We start from the raw sequence: 15,354 nt of genomic DNA on the forward strand, positions 1-15,354 counted from the left end.
GTGTTGTTGGCTAGCTCCTCCGAACAAGTGTCCTGACAAGAGAACACATTTTCTATGCCAGGTGAAATCGCGTATCATTAGCTCATTGTTATGGATGTATCAAAATGCTGTAAATTGTCACTAGAAAACAGCTTAAACAAATGCAAATGCAGCTATTTTGTTGTTATTCTGACTGCACTGTTAGACGTGACCGTAAGTTAGCCGTACTTGGCTAACTAGCAAGCAAGGGATAACAACATTGCCAGTATGGTAATAGAACGACTGGGTCGAGTCCATAGATGCAGAACAAAGACTTAACGACTGGGTCATGACTCTGGCAACCGAACCGATAGAACGAACCAGCCGGCTTGGGTAGCAAACCTAGATTTGTGTCGGGACTATGAAATAGTATGAATAAATTCATCAAAATAACATTTTTAAGGCAGCGCACAATTGGCCCAGCGTTTGGCCGGCCTGGATTTCCTTGTCCCATCGCGCTCTAGCGACTCCTTGTGGTGGGTCACCTCTCCCGCCTGCAAGCTGACTTCGGTTGCCAGCTGGATGGTGTTTCCTCCGACACATTGGTTCGGCTGGCTTAAGCGAGCTGTGTATCATGAAGCAGTTCGGCTTGGCAGGGTCATGTTTCGAGGACCCATAGCTCTCAACCTTCACCTCTCCCGATTCCATAGGTGAGTTGCAGCAATGGGACAAGACTGTAACTACCAATTGGATATCACAAAAAAGAGGTAAAAAATTATGTATATGTAAATCATTATATGAATAATGTACTTTTTTATTGTACTTTTACCCACCCGTTGTATAAATGTATTACATCACACATATACAGAGCCTTCGGAAAGTATTCAGACCCCTTGACTTTTTCCACATTTTATTATGTTGTTGCCTTATTCTAAAAGGATTAAATATACATTTTTTTCTCAGCAATCTACACACAATAGTCCATTATAACAAAGCGAAACGTTTTTTGAAAATGTTTGCACATTTATTAAAAATAAAAAACATAAATACCTCATGTGCAAGTGTTCAGACCCTTTGCTATGAGACTAGAAATTGAGATCAGTTGCATCCTGTTTCCATTGATCATCCTTGACATGTTTCTACAACTTCATGGGAGTACAATATACTGTACTCTATTGTACTGTATTGTACTATTCTCTACTGTGCCTACTCACTGTATTGTACTATTCAAACTTGTGAAATATACATCTATGATAGGTTCAGACTTAGTCCAGTCCGGTTCGTCTGTGGACATTAACATCAAGGCCAGGGTGGACTGACCAAATTTCAACTACTTTTCAATGTCCGTGGACGTCTGGTGTCGTTTGGTGCTCAGTGGTTGAGGATGTTGTATATAGTAACTGGAAAGAGGGGGGGGTTCATGGGTAGGTGTCAGTAAGAGCTGGGAGAGGTGACATTAACTTGAAAGTGAGTGAGATAGACAGAAAGGGAGAGGTTGTCCAGAATCAGACGGTTTTAAAAGTTAATTTGTGGAATTTATTTTTTCCTTAATGCGTTTGAGCCAATCAGTTGTGTTGTGACAAGGTAGGGGTGGTATACAGAAGATAGCCCTATTTGACCAAGTCCATATTATGTCAAGAACAGCTCAAATAAGCAAAGAGAAATGACAGTCCATCATTATTTAAGACATGAAGGTCAGTCAATGCAGAACATTTCAAGAACTTTGAAAGTTTCTTAAAGTGCAGTCGCAAAAACCATCAATCGCTATGATGAAACTGGCTCTCATGAGGACCGCCACAGGAAAGGAAGACCCAGAGTTACCTCTGCTGCAGAGGATAACATCATTTGAGTTACCAGCCTCAGATTGCAGCCCAAATAAATGTTTCACAGAGTTCAAGTAACAGACAAAGCTCAACATGAACTGTTCAGAGGAGACTCTGTGGTCGAATTGCTGCAAAGAAAACACTACTAGAGGACACCAATAATAAAAAGAGACGTGTTTGGGCCAAGAAACACGAGCAATGGACATTAGACCAGTGGAAATCTGTCCTTTGGTCTCACACGTCCTTTGGCCAAATTTGAGATTTTTGGTTCTAACCGTCGTCTTTGTGAGAGTAGGTGAGCGGATGATCTTTGCATGTGTAGATCCCAACATGAAGCATGGAGGAGGAGGTGTGATGGTGTGGGGGTGCTTTGCTGGTGATACTGTCTGTGATTTATTTAGAATTCAAGGCACACTTAACTAGCATGGCTACCACAGCATACTACAGAGATATGCCATCCCATCTGGTTTGCACTTAGGGGGACTATCATTTGTTTTTCAACAGGGCAATGACCCAAAATATACCTCCAGGTTGCGTAAGGGCTATTTGACCAAGAAGGGGAGTGACGGAGTGCTGCATCAGATGACCTGACCTCCACAATCACCCGACCTCAACCCAATTGAGATAGTTTGGGATGAGTTGGACCGCACAGTGAAGGAACAGCAGCCAACAAGTGCTAGGCATAGGTGGAAACTGCTTCAAGACTGTTGGAAAAGCATTCCTCATGAAGCTCGTTGATAGAATGCCAGGAGTGTGCAAAGCTGTCATCAATTCATAAGGTAGCTATTTTGAAGATTCCATATGTATTATTTCATGGTTTTGATGTCTTCACTATTATTCTACAATGTAGAAAATGGAAAAATAAAGAAAACCCCTTGAATGAGTCGGTGTGTCCAAACGTTTGACTGGTACTGTATGTAGTACGCTAGTATGTTTTTTTTTGACACAGCCATTATCATCCGTGGCGGAGGAGAGAAAGTGTCGAGTGACACACACAGCGTTTGATTTGATTTTAGCTGCAGGTGATGTGCAGGACTCGCAGGTGCTATGCTTGTAAATACATTTGATCGTGGCTATTGAATAAATACATCTAAAACGTTTTGTTGTTAATCTGTAATACTAGCCACCTAGCTATTTATGTAATTTATGTATCACTAGCCACTTTAACACTCTTGCTTTGACCACCAGACAACAGAAAGAGAAAGAAAACAGTTTTGAGCTGAAAAGTATGCCAGTGGAAGAGAGGACAGTAGCAGGTGACCCCACTGTTGTTTGTGACTATTATGATTTCGGTAACGGAATTACAAGGCAAAGGGTAATATTTCTTAAACTTAGAGAAGGCAATCAATGTCTCCAAAACTAAATGTTTTTATTAGTTGGCTGGTGTAACGTTTGTCATCGGAAGGAGACCAAGGTGCAGTGTGGTAAGTGTTCATGATTCTTTAATTACTCAGAACACCAAACAAAAACAACAGAAGAATAACGAACGTCACGTTCTGCAGGCTTCACAGAGCCAACAAAAAACAAGATCCCACAAACACCAAAAGGAGAATGACAACTTATATGTGATCCCCAATCAGAGACAATGATAAACAGCTGCCTCTGATTGGGAACCACACTCGGCAAAAAACAAAGAAATATAAAACACAGAAATAAAGAAACTAGAATGCTCACCCTAGTCACACCCTAGCCTAACCAAAATAGTGAATAAAAGCCTCTCTATGGCCAGGGCATGACAGCTGGAATCTTTACATCAACATTGTGTTTCGATGTATTTCTAAGACCCCTTAACCATCTGTTTATCCAGACATTTTTAAGATGGAAAATGGTTGAAAAATGTATATATGCCTTTGTAACGATGTGCGCTGAGAGTTAGGAAGCAAGTTCAGGGAGTGAGTGTTTTAATAAATAAACAACATAATACAAAATAAGAAGCACGACCAACTAACAGAACTGACACAGGAACATAAACAATAACGCCTGGGGAAGGAACCAAAGGGAGTGACATACAGTGGGGCAAAAAAGTATTTAGTCAGCCACCAATTGTGCAAGTTCTCCCACTTAAAGATGAGAGAGGCCTGTAATTTTCATCATAGGTACACTTCAACTATGACAGAAATCCAGAAAATCACATTGTAGGATTTTTAATGAATTTATTTGCAAATTATGGTGGAAAATAAGTATTTGGTCACCTACAAACAAGCAAGATTTATTAAAAAGGGGTCACTCAAAAAGGGGTGTATCAAAAAGGGGTCACTCACCTCTTAACACCATATGCTGGAAAGGTGACAGAGTTTTTGATGAACAGTGTGTAGTTCTCTGCCGACATCAAAAGTGCGGGACTGCACGGAAAACAGTAGAACATAGAAAACGAAGACAAACAAAGCATTAACACATCAAACACACATAGACGTACAGAGAGTTCATCTTAAAAAAATGGAGGGAGACCATTTTCCTTTCATAAAATAGCTTACAAATCACTTGGTTCAATTCAAAGTAACATTCAGTACATATAACAAGTAATACATTATTATAGCTACAGGCTTTATGTAAAGTGTTAACAGAATTTTCAGTGATCCTACATACTCTGGGATTGCGTGGTCATCTTCCACAGGGCACCAGGCTACAACCTCACACGTCTTGGTTGTGTTCCCCACACACTTCCCCGTCATATGTCCTTGGGGTGGGCGGTGGAGGGGGGCAGCGAGACATAGACATGGAGAAAAGACACATGAGGGATATAGCTTTTCAACATGAAGTATGTCCACTTTTTCTTTCTCCTCGCTACTTAAAATCTTATCTAAAATGTATCTCATTACAGAACACCAAAGGAAACTGTTAAGTGAGCAAAAAGAGTGCAGAGATATCTCTTTTATCTCTCTGATCTGAAGAGTTTAATTTCCTTCTGCATAAAAAACATTGAAGCTGATGTGATTCTGAGAGGTTGAAAGGGCTTAGATATAACCCATGGGCATATTGGGACAGTTACAAAATACATAGCCAACCCTTTCAACTTCCTACGTTATATCGGTTCATAATTCTACTGTATAGGCTTATTAGATTGGCTCCTACTACTCCCTATGTGTCTGCCAATCTGTCTGCCTATGTCTCTGACTGTGCTTATGACTTGTGTCGATTGCATTTGTCTGCGAGTTAATGGTTCAAATCAAATCAAATGTTATTAGTCACATGTGCCCGAATACAACAGGTTAAATGCTTACTTATAAGCCCCTAACCAACAATGCAGTTTAAAAAAGAATAATAAGAATAAATAAAAGGAACAAGTCATTAAAGAGCAGCAGTAAAATAACAATAGCGAGACTATGTATAGGGGGTACCTGTACAGAGTCAATGTGCGGGGGGCACCGGTTAATCGAGGTAATTGAGGGAATATGTACAGTTGTAGTCAGAAGTTTACATACACTTAGGTTGGAGTCATTAAAACTCATTTCTCAACCCCTCCACAAATTTCTTGTTAACAAACTGTAGTTTTGGCAAGTCGGTTAGGACATCTACTTTGTGCATGACACAAGTAATTTTTCCAACAGTTGTTTACAGACAGATTATTTCACTTATAATTCACTGTATCACAATTCCAATGGGTCAGAAGTTTACATACACTAAGTTGACTGTGCTTTTAAACAGCTCGGAAAATTCCAGAAAATTATGTCATGGCTTTAGAAGCTTCTGACAGGCTAATTGATATAATTTGAGTCAATTGGAGGTGTACCTGTGGATGTATTTCAAGGCCTACCTTCAAATTCAGTGCCTCTTTGCTTGACATCACGGGAAAATCAAAATAAATCAGCCAATACCTCAGAAATAAATTGTAGACCTCCACAAGTATGGTTCATCCTTGGGAGCAATTTCAAAACAACTGAAGACCAAGCAGCTGTCATACCGCTCAGGAAGTTGACGTGTTCTGTCTCCTAGAGATGAACGTACTTTGGTGCGAAAAGTGCAAATCAATCCCAGAACAACTGCAAAGGACCTTGTGAAGATGCTGGAGGAAACAGGAACAAAAGTATCTATATCCACAGTAAAACGAGTCCGATATCGAGATAACGTGAAAGGCCGCTCAGCAAGGAAGATGCCACTGCTCCAAAACCGCCATACAAAAGCCAGACTACGGTCTACAACTTTACATGGGGACAAAGATCGTACTTTTTGGAGAAATGTCCTTCTTGTCTGATGAAACAAAAATAGAACTATTTGGCCATAATGAACATCGTTATGTTTGGAGGAAAAAGGGGGATGCTTGCAAGCTGAAGAACACCATCCCAACCGTGAAGCACCGGGGTGGCAACATCATGTTGTGGGGGTGCTTTGCGGCAGGAGGGACTGGTGCACTTCACAAAATAGATGACATCATGAGATAGGGAAATGTTGTAGGATATATTGAAGCAACATCTCAAGACATCAGTCAGGAAGTAAAAGCTTGGTCACAAATGGGTCTTCCAAATGGACAATGACCCCAAGCATACTTCCAAAGTTGTGGCAAAATTGCTGAAGGACAACAAGGTCAAGGTATTGGAGTGGCCATCACAAAGCTCTGACCTCAATCATATAGAACATTTGTGGGCAGAACTGAAAAAGCGTGTGCGAGCAAGGAGGCCTACAAACCTGACTCAGTTACACCAGCTCTGTCAGGAGGGGTGGGCCAAAATTCACCCAACTTATTGTGGGAAGCTTGTGGAAGGCTACCCGAAACATTTGACCCAAGTTAAACAATTTAAAGGCAATGCTACCAAATAAAGTGGTGAACCTAACTAACCTAAGACACGGAATTGTTACTAGGATTAAATGTCAGAAATTGTGAAAAACTGAGTTTAAATGTATTGGGCTAAGGTGTATGTAAACTTCGGACTTCAACTGTACATGTAGGTAGAGTTATTAGAGTGACTGTGAATAGATAATAACAGAGAGTAGCAGCAGCGTAAAAGAGGGGGTGGCCAATGCAAATAGTCCGGGTAGCCATTTGATTAGATGTTCAGAAGTCTTATGGCTTGGGGGTAGAAGCTATTTAGAATCCTCTTAGACCTAGACTTGGCACTCCGGTACCGCTTGCCATGCAGTAGCAGAGAGAACAGTCTATGACTAGGGTGGCTGGATTCTTTGACCATTTTTAAGGCCTTCCTCTGACACCGCCTGGTATAGAGGTCCTGGATGGCAGGCAGCTTGGCCCCAATGATGTACTGGGCCGTACACTCTACCCTCTGTAGTGCCTTGCAGTTGGAGTTGGCCATACCAGGAGGTGATGCAACCCATCAGGATGCTCTTGATGGTGCAGCTGTAGAACCTTTTGAGGATCTGAGAACCCATGCCAAATCTTTTCAGTCTCGTGAGGGGGAATAGGTCTCTTCACGACTGTATTTGTGTGCTTGGACCATGTTAGTTTGTTGGTGATATGGACACCAAGGAACTTGAAGCTCTCAACCTGCTGCACTACAGCCCCATTGATGAGAATGGAGGTGTGCTCAGACCTCTTTTCCTGTAGTCCACAATCATCTCCTTTGTCTTGATCACATTGAGGGAGAGGTCGATGTCCTGGCACCACACGGCCAGGTCTTTGACGTCCTCCTTAAAGGCTGTCTCGTCATTGTCGGTTAACAGGCCTACCACTGTTGTGTCATCGGCAAACTTAATGATGGTGTTGGAGTCGTGCCTGGCTGTGCAGTCATGAGTGAACAGGGATTACAGGAGGGGACTGAGCACTCACCCCTGAGGGGCCCCTGTGTTGAGGATCAGCGTGGTGGATGTGTTGTTACCTACCCTTACCACCTGGGGGTGGCCCGTCAGGAAGTCCAGGATCCAGTTCCAGAGGGAGGTGTTTAGTCCCAGGGTCCTTAGCTTATTGATGAGCTTTGAGGGCACTATGGTTTTGAACGCTGAGCTGTAGTCAATGAATAGCACTGACTCAGTATTAGGTGTTCCCTTTGCCCAGGTGGGAAAGGGCAGTGTGGAGTGCAATAGAGATTGCATCATCTGTGGATCTGTTAGGGCGGTATGCAAATTGGAGTGGGTCTAGGGATAATGGTGTCGATGTGAGCCATTACCAGCCTTTCAAAGCACTTCATGGCTAGAGATGTGAGTGCTACGGGTCAGCAGTCATTTAGGTAGGTTACCTTAGTGTTCTTGGGCACAGGGACTATGGTGGTCTGCTTAAAACATTTTGGTATTACAGACTTGGACAGGGAGAGGATGAAAATGTCAGTGAAGACACTTTGCCAGTTGGTCAGCGCATGCACGTTTTAGTGTTATTTGCCTCGAAGCGAGCATAGAAGTAGTTTAGCTCATCTGATAGGCTTGTGTCACTGGGCAGTTCTAGGTTGTGCTTCCCTTTGTAGTCTGTAATGGTTTGCAAAGCCTGCCACATCCGACGAGCGTCGGAGCCGGTGTAGTACGATTCGATCTTAGTCCTGTATTGATGCTTTGCCTGTTTGATGGTTCATTGGAGGGCATAGCGCGATTTCTTATAAGCTTCCGGGTTAGTGTCCCGCTCCTTGAAAGCAGCAGTTCTAGCCTTTAACTCAGTGCGGATTTTGCCTGTAATCCATGGCTTCTGGTTGGGGTATGTACGTACAGTCACTGTGGGGATGACTTTGTCGATGCACTTATTGATGAAGCTAATGACTGATATATTGTACTCCTCAATGCCATCGGAAGAATCCCGGAACATGTTCCAGTCTGTGCTAGCAAAACAGTCCTGTAAGCTTAGCATCTGCTTCGTCTCATCACTTTTTTATTTACCGAGTCACTGTTTTCATTTTTGTTTGTAATCAGGAATCAGGAGGATAGAATTATGGTCAGATTCGCCAAATGGAGGGCGAGGGAGAGCTTTGTACGAATCTCTGTGTTTTTTTCCCTCTAGTTGCACATTTAACATGCTGATAGAAATTTGGTAAAACAGATTTAAGTTTGCCTGCATTAAAGTCCCCGGCGTTGCCTCTGAATGAGGGTTTTCCTGTTTGCTTATGGCGGAATACAGCTCATTGAGTGCGGTCTTAGTGCCAGCATTGTTCTGTGGTGGTATGTAGACAGCTATGAAAAATACAGGTGAAAACTCTCTAGGTAGGCGAACAATACCTCGAGACTTCCTTAGATATCGTGCACCGGCTGTTATTTCCAAATATACATAGTCCGCCACCCCTTGTTGAACCAGAAGCCTCTGTTCTATCCTGCCGATAGAGTGTATAATGTCGTCGTCGTTCAGCCATGACTCCATGAAGCGTAAGATATTACAGTTTTTAATGTCCCGTTGGTAGTTTAATCTTCCTCGTAGGTCGTCGATTTTACTTAGCTTGTAGAACGGAAGGCAGTGGTTGTGTGCATGTATGCATAATATGTGGGACTCTGTTTGCATGCTTTAATATAATGGTGAGCCAAGGCGCTCAACCACCCTGCGTCATGTTGCTAAGAACATGGAAAGTTGTTGATCTGAAATCAAGCCTACTTTTTCTTCTTGCATGCATGACTTTGGGCAGGGAAACAATGATGATACAACCTGAACACTTATCTCCCTGACAAGGTTTTTAGCTCTCTGACAAGTGAAATCATGTGCCATGTTAAACAACACCTGATTCTGATTACAAGTAATTAGAATCCAATACATACAGTAGTAATAATTGAACAAAGTAAAGGATAGACTACGAAGGACTGAATTATTTGCACTGAACTCACATCCCTTTGTTGTTTATCCCTTATTGTAGTTATAGATGGCCAGTGTGAGTAGTCAGGTGGGGAGGGTTGTGGTAGTGGCAGTGAAGAATGGTTAGTTTGGCTAGGTAGGTAGTGAAGAGGGTTAGTTAGTGCAGTGTTTCTCAACCTTTTTATACCAGGGACCGAGAAGCTATGGCCCTCTTGTGTCAGGGACCGGCAAACTATACCTCTTCCTCATTTGGCGGACAACCTGCTAGCACTGTAGAACTGAGAATATGTTCAGTTCAGTTAACCATCTCAGGAACTGGCCAGGACCGGCCAGCAATGTGCCATGAGCCAACGCTGGTCCACCGACCAGAAGTTGACAAACACTAAGTAAGTGAGTGGGACTGTGTCACACTGTCACACTGCCATGCCGTCAGGACTTTACCATGTCCCGTACGTTCTATTATCCCTCTTTCACAGTCTGAGTCGGAGTTGCAGAGATACCTGGGTTCTGTGAGCTGAAACACAGGAAGGAGTTAGAGTCAATGTTTTTTTTTGTGTGTGTGTGTGTGTGTGTGTGTGTGTGTGTGTGTGTGTGTGTGTGTGTGTGTGTGTGTGTGTGTGTGTGTGTGTGTGTGTACGAAACATGATACAATAGGTCAATAAAAGACTATCTGTTTAGACCACATTTTCCTGATTGATGATCTCTGTGCAAATGTATTATAATTTTTCTTCTCTACATGTGTCATTGACAGCATCTCACAATGAAAGCAGATGAGCTGATATGATGTACTTTCCATTTAGCTTTAGTATTTATGAAAATACATTCATGTCAGAAAGATATACAAAGAGATACAGAAAATCCAATAAACACTTTTGAGATGAGTTGACATACCTCAGGACATTTTCCCATCTTCTGACCTTTGGTTATAATGTAGTTGGTCATCACCACAAAAGATGAGTCTCCCTGAGGTACGAGAGAGAAAAGCCCCATTTACACCTGGTTCTAACTTGCGTCTTTTGTTCTTATCTTGTCTGCATTCTGATTGTGCCCACATTTTTAGACAGTTGTAGACAATCAAAATACACATTGTGATCCGATTGTGATCAGATCATCCTGCCCACATCCAGAGGTAGTCAGATACGCATTGTGTCTGGATATCTTACAAGTGTAGACAGATCTGAACAGAAAAACTATTTAAATCTTCATTATTTAGCCCTCTAAAATCATTGACAGGTGGTAGCATTGACTGATTACATCAATATGTCTTACAATAAATAAATACATATTATTTTGAAGAAATACCTGTGAAATAATTTGCATAAAGGAAGTAATCAGGCAATGCAGACACAGTGCAGAGATAACAGAAACATTTCTGGAAATGTGGGCACAATCATGTAGACAAGATTAGGCAGGACAAAGGACCCATGTTAGCACCATGTAAAAACAGGGCTAGAGAGACAGAGACACAGAGAGATTATAATTGTATCTTTAAATGTGACAATCATACAGTTTGAAGCCATTTGTTTTTCTTTAGTATTATAGCCACTATTGTTATTGTTGTCGCTGTTGTTTTCATAATTATTATTGTATCACTTCGCTTTGGCAACATTGACCTTGTTATGAAAGCATATCGAATGATTTGAATTTGACCTGCATATATAACGATCCTCCATCCATTCCCTATGGGAACAACAAGGTCTGCTACCGGATATATTTTTACCTGTAAATGTCATCACATCAGAAGGTCATGAGGTGAAATCAGTTGTCATTTAAAAAGTTATTACCTTTCACAGACCTGCAGGTCATCTCTCCATGTTATGTGACAAACCTTTTGTCGCTGTTGTTTTTGTAACAGATCAAAATCCCCCGCCATGCAACAGAAATACTGAATTACATGAAGGTGCAGTCGAATAGCGCTGGTCTGAGGGACTTTTTCTTGTTCTAGTAATTGCATTTCTATGACCCTTGCTCTCCTGTTTCATTCTATTGGCCTTCTCTCGAGTCTCGACCAGGATGTCGTACATGTTAATGTAAACTAACTCATATGTAGAGGCCATATAAAGCACAGGACATGTGGCCCTGAATTAATAAGGACTGGTACTGGAGCCTTCCTGCCTGGGTAACAGCATTAGATGGCATCAGACCTAGGTTCAAATACTATTTGATGCCATTTAGCTCTGCTTGATTGACACTTTATCTGTGCTTGATTGAGCTTCCCTGTTGTAATGGAATCAACAACAAAGTCTAACATCTCCAAAGTACAAACCCCAGCCACCTGACACTCCAGGCAGGCTAAAGTAAACACTAAAAGTATTTGAAAGATCTTAAATAGTATTTCAACACAGGTCTGGATGGCATGCTTGTGTAATTCGGTCACATGATGCCAAGTCACTGACTTGTGACCATTTCGGGAAGTGGTTATTATCATGCAAAGACAGATGTTATTACATTGATTCCTGTCAATTACATCGATTCCTGTTACGGCAGTACCACAATGGCATCTATAGTGGGGCAAAAAAGTATTTAGTCAGCCACCAATTGTGCAAGTTCTCCCACTTAAAAAGATGAGAGAGGCCTGTAATTTCATCATAGGTACGCTTCAACTATGACAGACAAAATGAGAAAAGAAAATCCAGAAAATCACATTGTAGGATTTTTTATGAATTTATTTGCAAATTATGGTGGAAAATAAGTATTTGGTCAATAACAAAGTTTATATACCCTTTGTTGGCAGAGGTCAAACGTTTTCTGTAAGTCTTCACAAGGTTTTCACACACTGTTGCTGGTATTTTGGCCCATTCCTCCATGCAGATCTCCTCTAGAGCAGTGATGTTTTGGGGCTGTTGCTGGGCAACACGGATTACAATGTGATTTTCTGGATTTTTTTTCTCATTTTGTCTGTCATAGTTGAAGTGTACCTATGATGAAAATTACAGGCCACTCTCATCTTTTTAAGTGGGAGAACTTGCACAATTGGTGGCTGACTAAATACTTTTTTGCCCCACTGTAATTGATAGTGCAGTTAGAGTCAATATAATTTCTTTGTAGATGAATGTTATTTTAAGACATGTCTGTGTAGTTACAGTAGTACAAGACAGCTTTTACTACTACTATTAATACTACTACTACTAGAAAACTGCTCAATATACTGCCTATTTCAATATCTAGAAAATAAATACATTTGGGTGTAATACAATGTTGAATCACTCAATCAATACTGTATAACCAGTGTCAATTACATTGTTTTGGAAATCACCATGAGACTCATGTAAATACCTTGAATAAGTGAACATATTTATTATGATAACAGACAAGGTAATCTTCAGGTAAACACCTTGAATAAGTTAACAGATACCATATACCACTACTTGCCTAGAGAGTTCTCAGCTATACTTTTCGTGGCTGTTAATTTACCACCATGCTGGCACTAAGACCGCACTCAGTCAGCTGTATAAGGAAATAAGCAAACAGGAAACCACTCACCCAGAGGCGGCGCTCCTAGTGGCCGGAGACTTTAATACAGGGAAACAAATCAGTTCTACCAAATCTCTATCAACATGTTAAATGTGCAAAATAATTCTAGATCACCTGTACTCCACACACAGAGACGCGTACAAAGCTCTCCCTCGCCCTCCATTTGGTAAATCCGACCACCACTCTATCCTCCTGATTCCTGCTTACTAGCAAAAATTAAAGCAGGAAGCGCCAGTGACTCGGACTATAAAAAAGTGGTCAGATGAAGCAGATGCTGAACTACAGGACTGTTTTGCTATCACGGACTAGAACATGTTCCGGGATTCTTCCGATGGCATTAAGAAGTCACCACATCAGTCACTGGTTTTATCAATAAGTGCATCGAGGACGTCGTCCCCACAGTGACTGTACGTACATACCCCAACCAGAAGCCATGGATTACAGGCAACATTCGCACTGAGCTAAAAGGTAGAACTGCCGCTTTCAAGGTGCGGTCTCTAACCCGGAAGCTTACAAGAAATCCTGCTATGCCCTGCGACGAACCATCAAACAGGCAAAGCTTCAATACAGGGCTAAGATTGAATCATACTACACCGGCTCCGACGCTCGTCTTATGTGGCAGGGCTTGCAAACTATTACAGACTACAAAGGAGAGCACAGCCGCGGGCTGCCCAGTGACACAAGCCTACCAGACGAGTTAAATCACTTCTATGCTCGCTTCGAGACAAGCAACCCTGATGCATGCATGAGAGCATCAGCTGTTCCGGACAACTGTGTGATCATGCTCTCCGTAGCCAACTTGAGTAAGACCTTTAAATAGGTCAATATACACAAGGCTGAGGGGCCAGACGGATTACCAGGATGTGTGCTCCGGGCATGTGCTGACCAACTGGCAGGTGTCTTCACTGACATTTTCAACATGTCCCTGATTGAGTCTGTAATACCTACATGTTTCAAGCAGACCACCATAGTCCCTGTGCCCAAGAACACAAAGGCAACCTGCCTAAATGACTACAGATCCGTAGCACTCACGTCCGAAGCCATGAAGTGCTTTGAAAGGTTGGTAATGGCTCACATCAATATCATTATCCCAGAAACCCTAGACCCACTCCAATTTGCATACCGCCCAAACAGATTCACAGATAATGCAATCTCTCTTTCACTCCACACTGCCCTTTCTCACCTGGACAAAAGGAACACTTATGTGAGAATGCTGTTCCTTGGTGTCCACATCAACAAACTAGAATGGTCCAAACTAGAATGGTCCAAACACACAAAGACAGTCGTGAAGAGGGCACGACAAAGCCTATTCCCACTCAAGAAACTAAAAAGATTTGGCATGGGTCCTGAGATCCTCAAAGGGTTCTACAGCTGCAACATCGAGAGCATCATGACTGGTTGCATCACTGCCTGGTATGGCAATTGCTTGACCTCTGACCACAAGGCACTACAGTGGGTACTGCGTACAGCCCAGTACTACATTGGGGCTAAGCTGCCTGCCATCCAGGACCTCTACACCAGGTGGTGTCAGAGGAAGGCCCTAAAAATTGTCAAAGACCCCAGCCACCCCAGTCATAGATTGTTCTCTCTACTACCGCATGGCAAGCGGTACCGGAGTGCCAAGTCAAGGACAAAAAGGCTTCTCAACAGTTTTTACCCCCAAACCATAAGACTCCTAAACAGGTAATCAAATGGCTACCCGGACTATTTGCATTGTGTGCCCCCCCAACATCTATTTTACGCTGCTGCTACTCTCCGTTTATCATATATGCATAGTCACTTTAACTACACATTCATGTACAGTACATACTACCTCAATTGGGCCGACCAACCAGTGCTCCCGCACATTGGCTAACCGGGCTATCTGCATTGTGTCCCGCCACCCACCACCCGCCAACCCCTCTTTTACGCTACTGCTACTCTCTGTTTATCATATATGCATTGTCACTTTAACCATATCTACATGTACATACTACCTCAAATCAGCCTGACTAACCGGTGTCTGTATGTAGCCTCGCTACTCTTATAGCCTCTCTACTGTATATAGCCTCTCTACTGTATATAGCCTCTTTACTGTATATAGCCTGTCTTTTTACTGTTGTTTTATGTCTTTACTTACCTATTGTTCACCTAATACCTTTTTTGCACTATTGGTTAGAGCCTGTAAGTAACACTGTAATTCGGCGCTGTTGTATTCGGCGCACATGACAAATAAACTTTGATTTGATTTGATATATTTTAATAACAGACAAGGTCATCTTCCGGTAAATACCTTGAATAAGTTAACAGATACCATATATTATGACAATTTGTTCTTAACTGACTTGCTTAGTTAAATAAAGGTTAAATAAATAAATAACAGACAAGGTAATCTTCAGGTAATGACCTTGAATAAGTTAACATATACCATATATTATGATATCAGACAAGGTCATCTTCCGGTAAATACCT

General features: G+C 42.0%; 1 protein-coding gene across 2 annotated transcripts in view; it reads right to left on the reverse strand.

The window, feature by feature from the left end:
- LOC139420862 (P2X purinoceptor 1-like) overlaps nt 1–15,354 on the reverse strand; it is a 52,908-nt gene that overhangs the window by 16,491 nt on the left and 21,063 nt on the right. For both annotated transcript variants that reach the window (XM_071171224.1, XM_071171223.1), the window contains exons 3-6: nt 10,321–10,392; nt 9,871–9,943; nt 4,368–4,458; nt 4,043–4,123 (exon numbers count right to left, since the gene is read on the reverse strand). In XM_071171224.1, coding sequence (XP_071027325.1) covers nt 4,043–4,123; nt 4,368–4,458; nt 9,871–9,943; nt 10,321–10,392 — 317 coding nt within the window. The remainder of the gene's footprint in view (nt 1–4,042; nt 4,124–4,367; nt 4,459–9,870; nt 9,944–10,320; nt 10,393–15,354) is intronic.

Source organism: Oncorhynchus clarkii, chromosome 12, assembly GCF_045791955.1.
Source record: "Oncorhynchus clarkii lewisi isolate Uvic-CL-2024 chromosome 12, UVic_Ocla_1.0, whole genome shotgun sequence".
Classification (NCBI taxonomy): domain Eukaryota; kingdom Metazoa; phylum Chordata; class Actinopteri; order Salmoniformes; family Salmonidae; genus Oncorhynchus; species Oncorhynchus clarkii.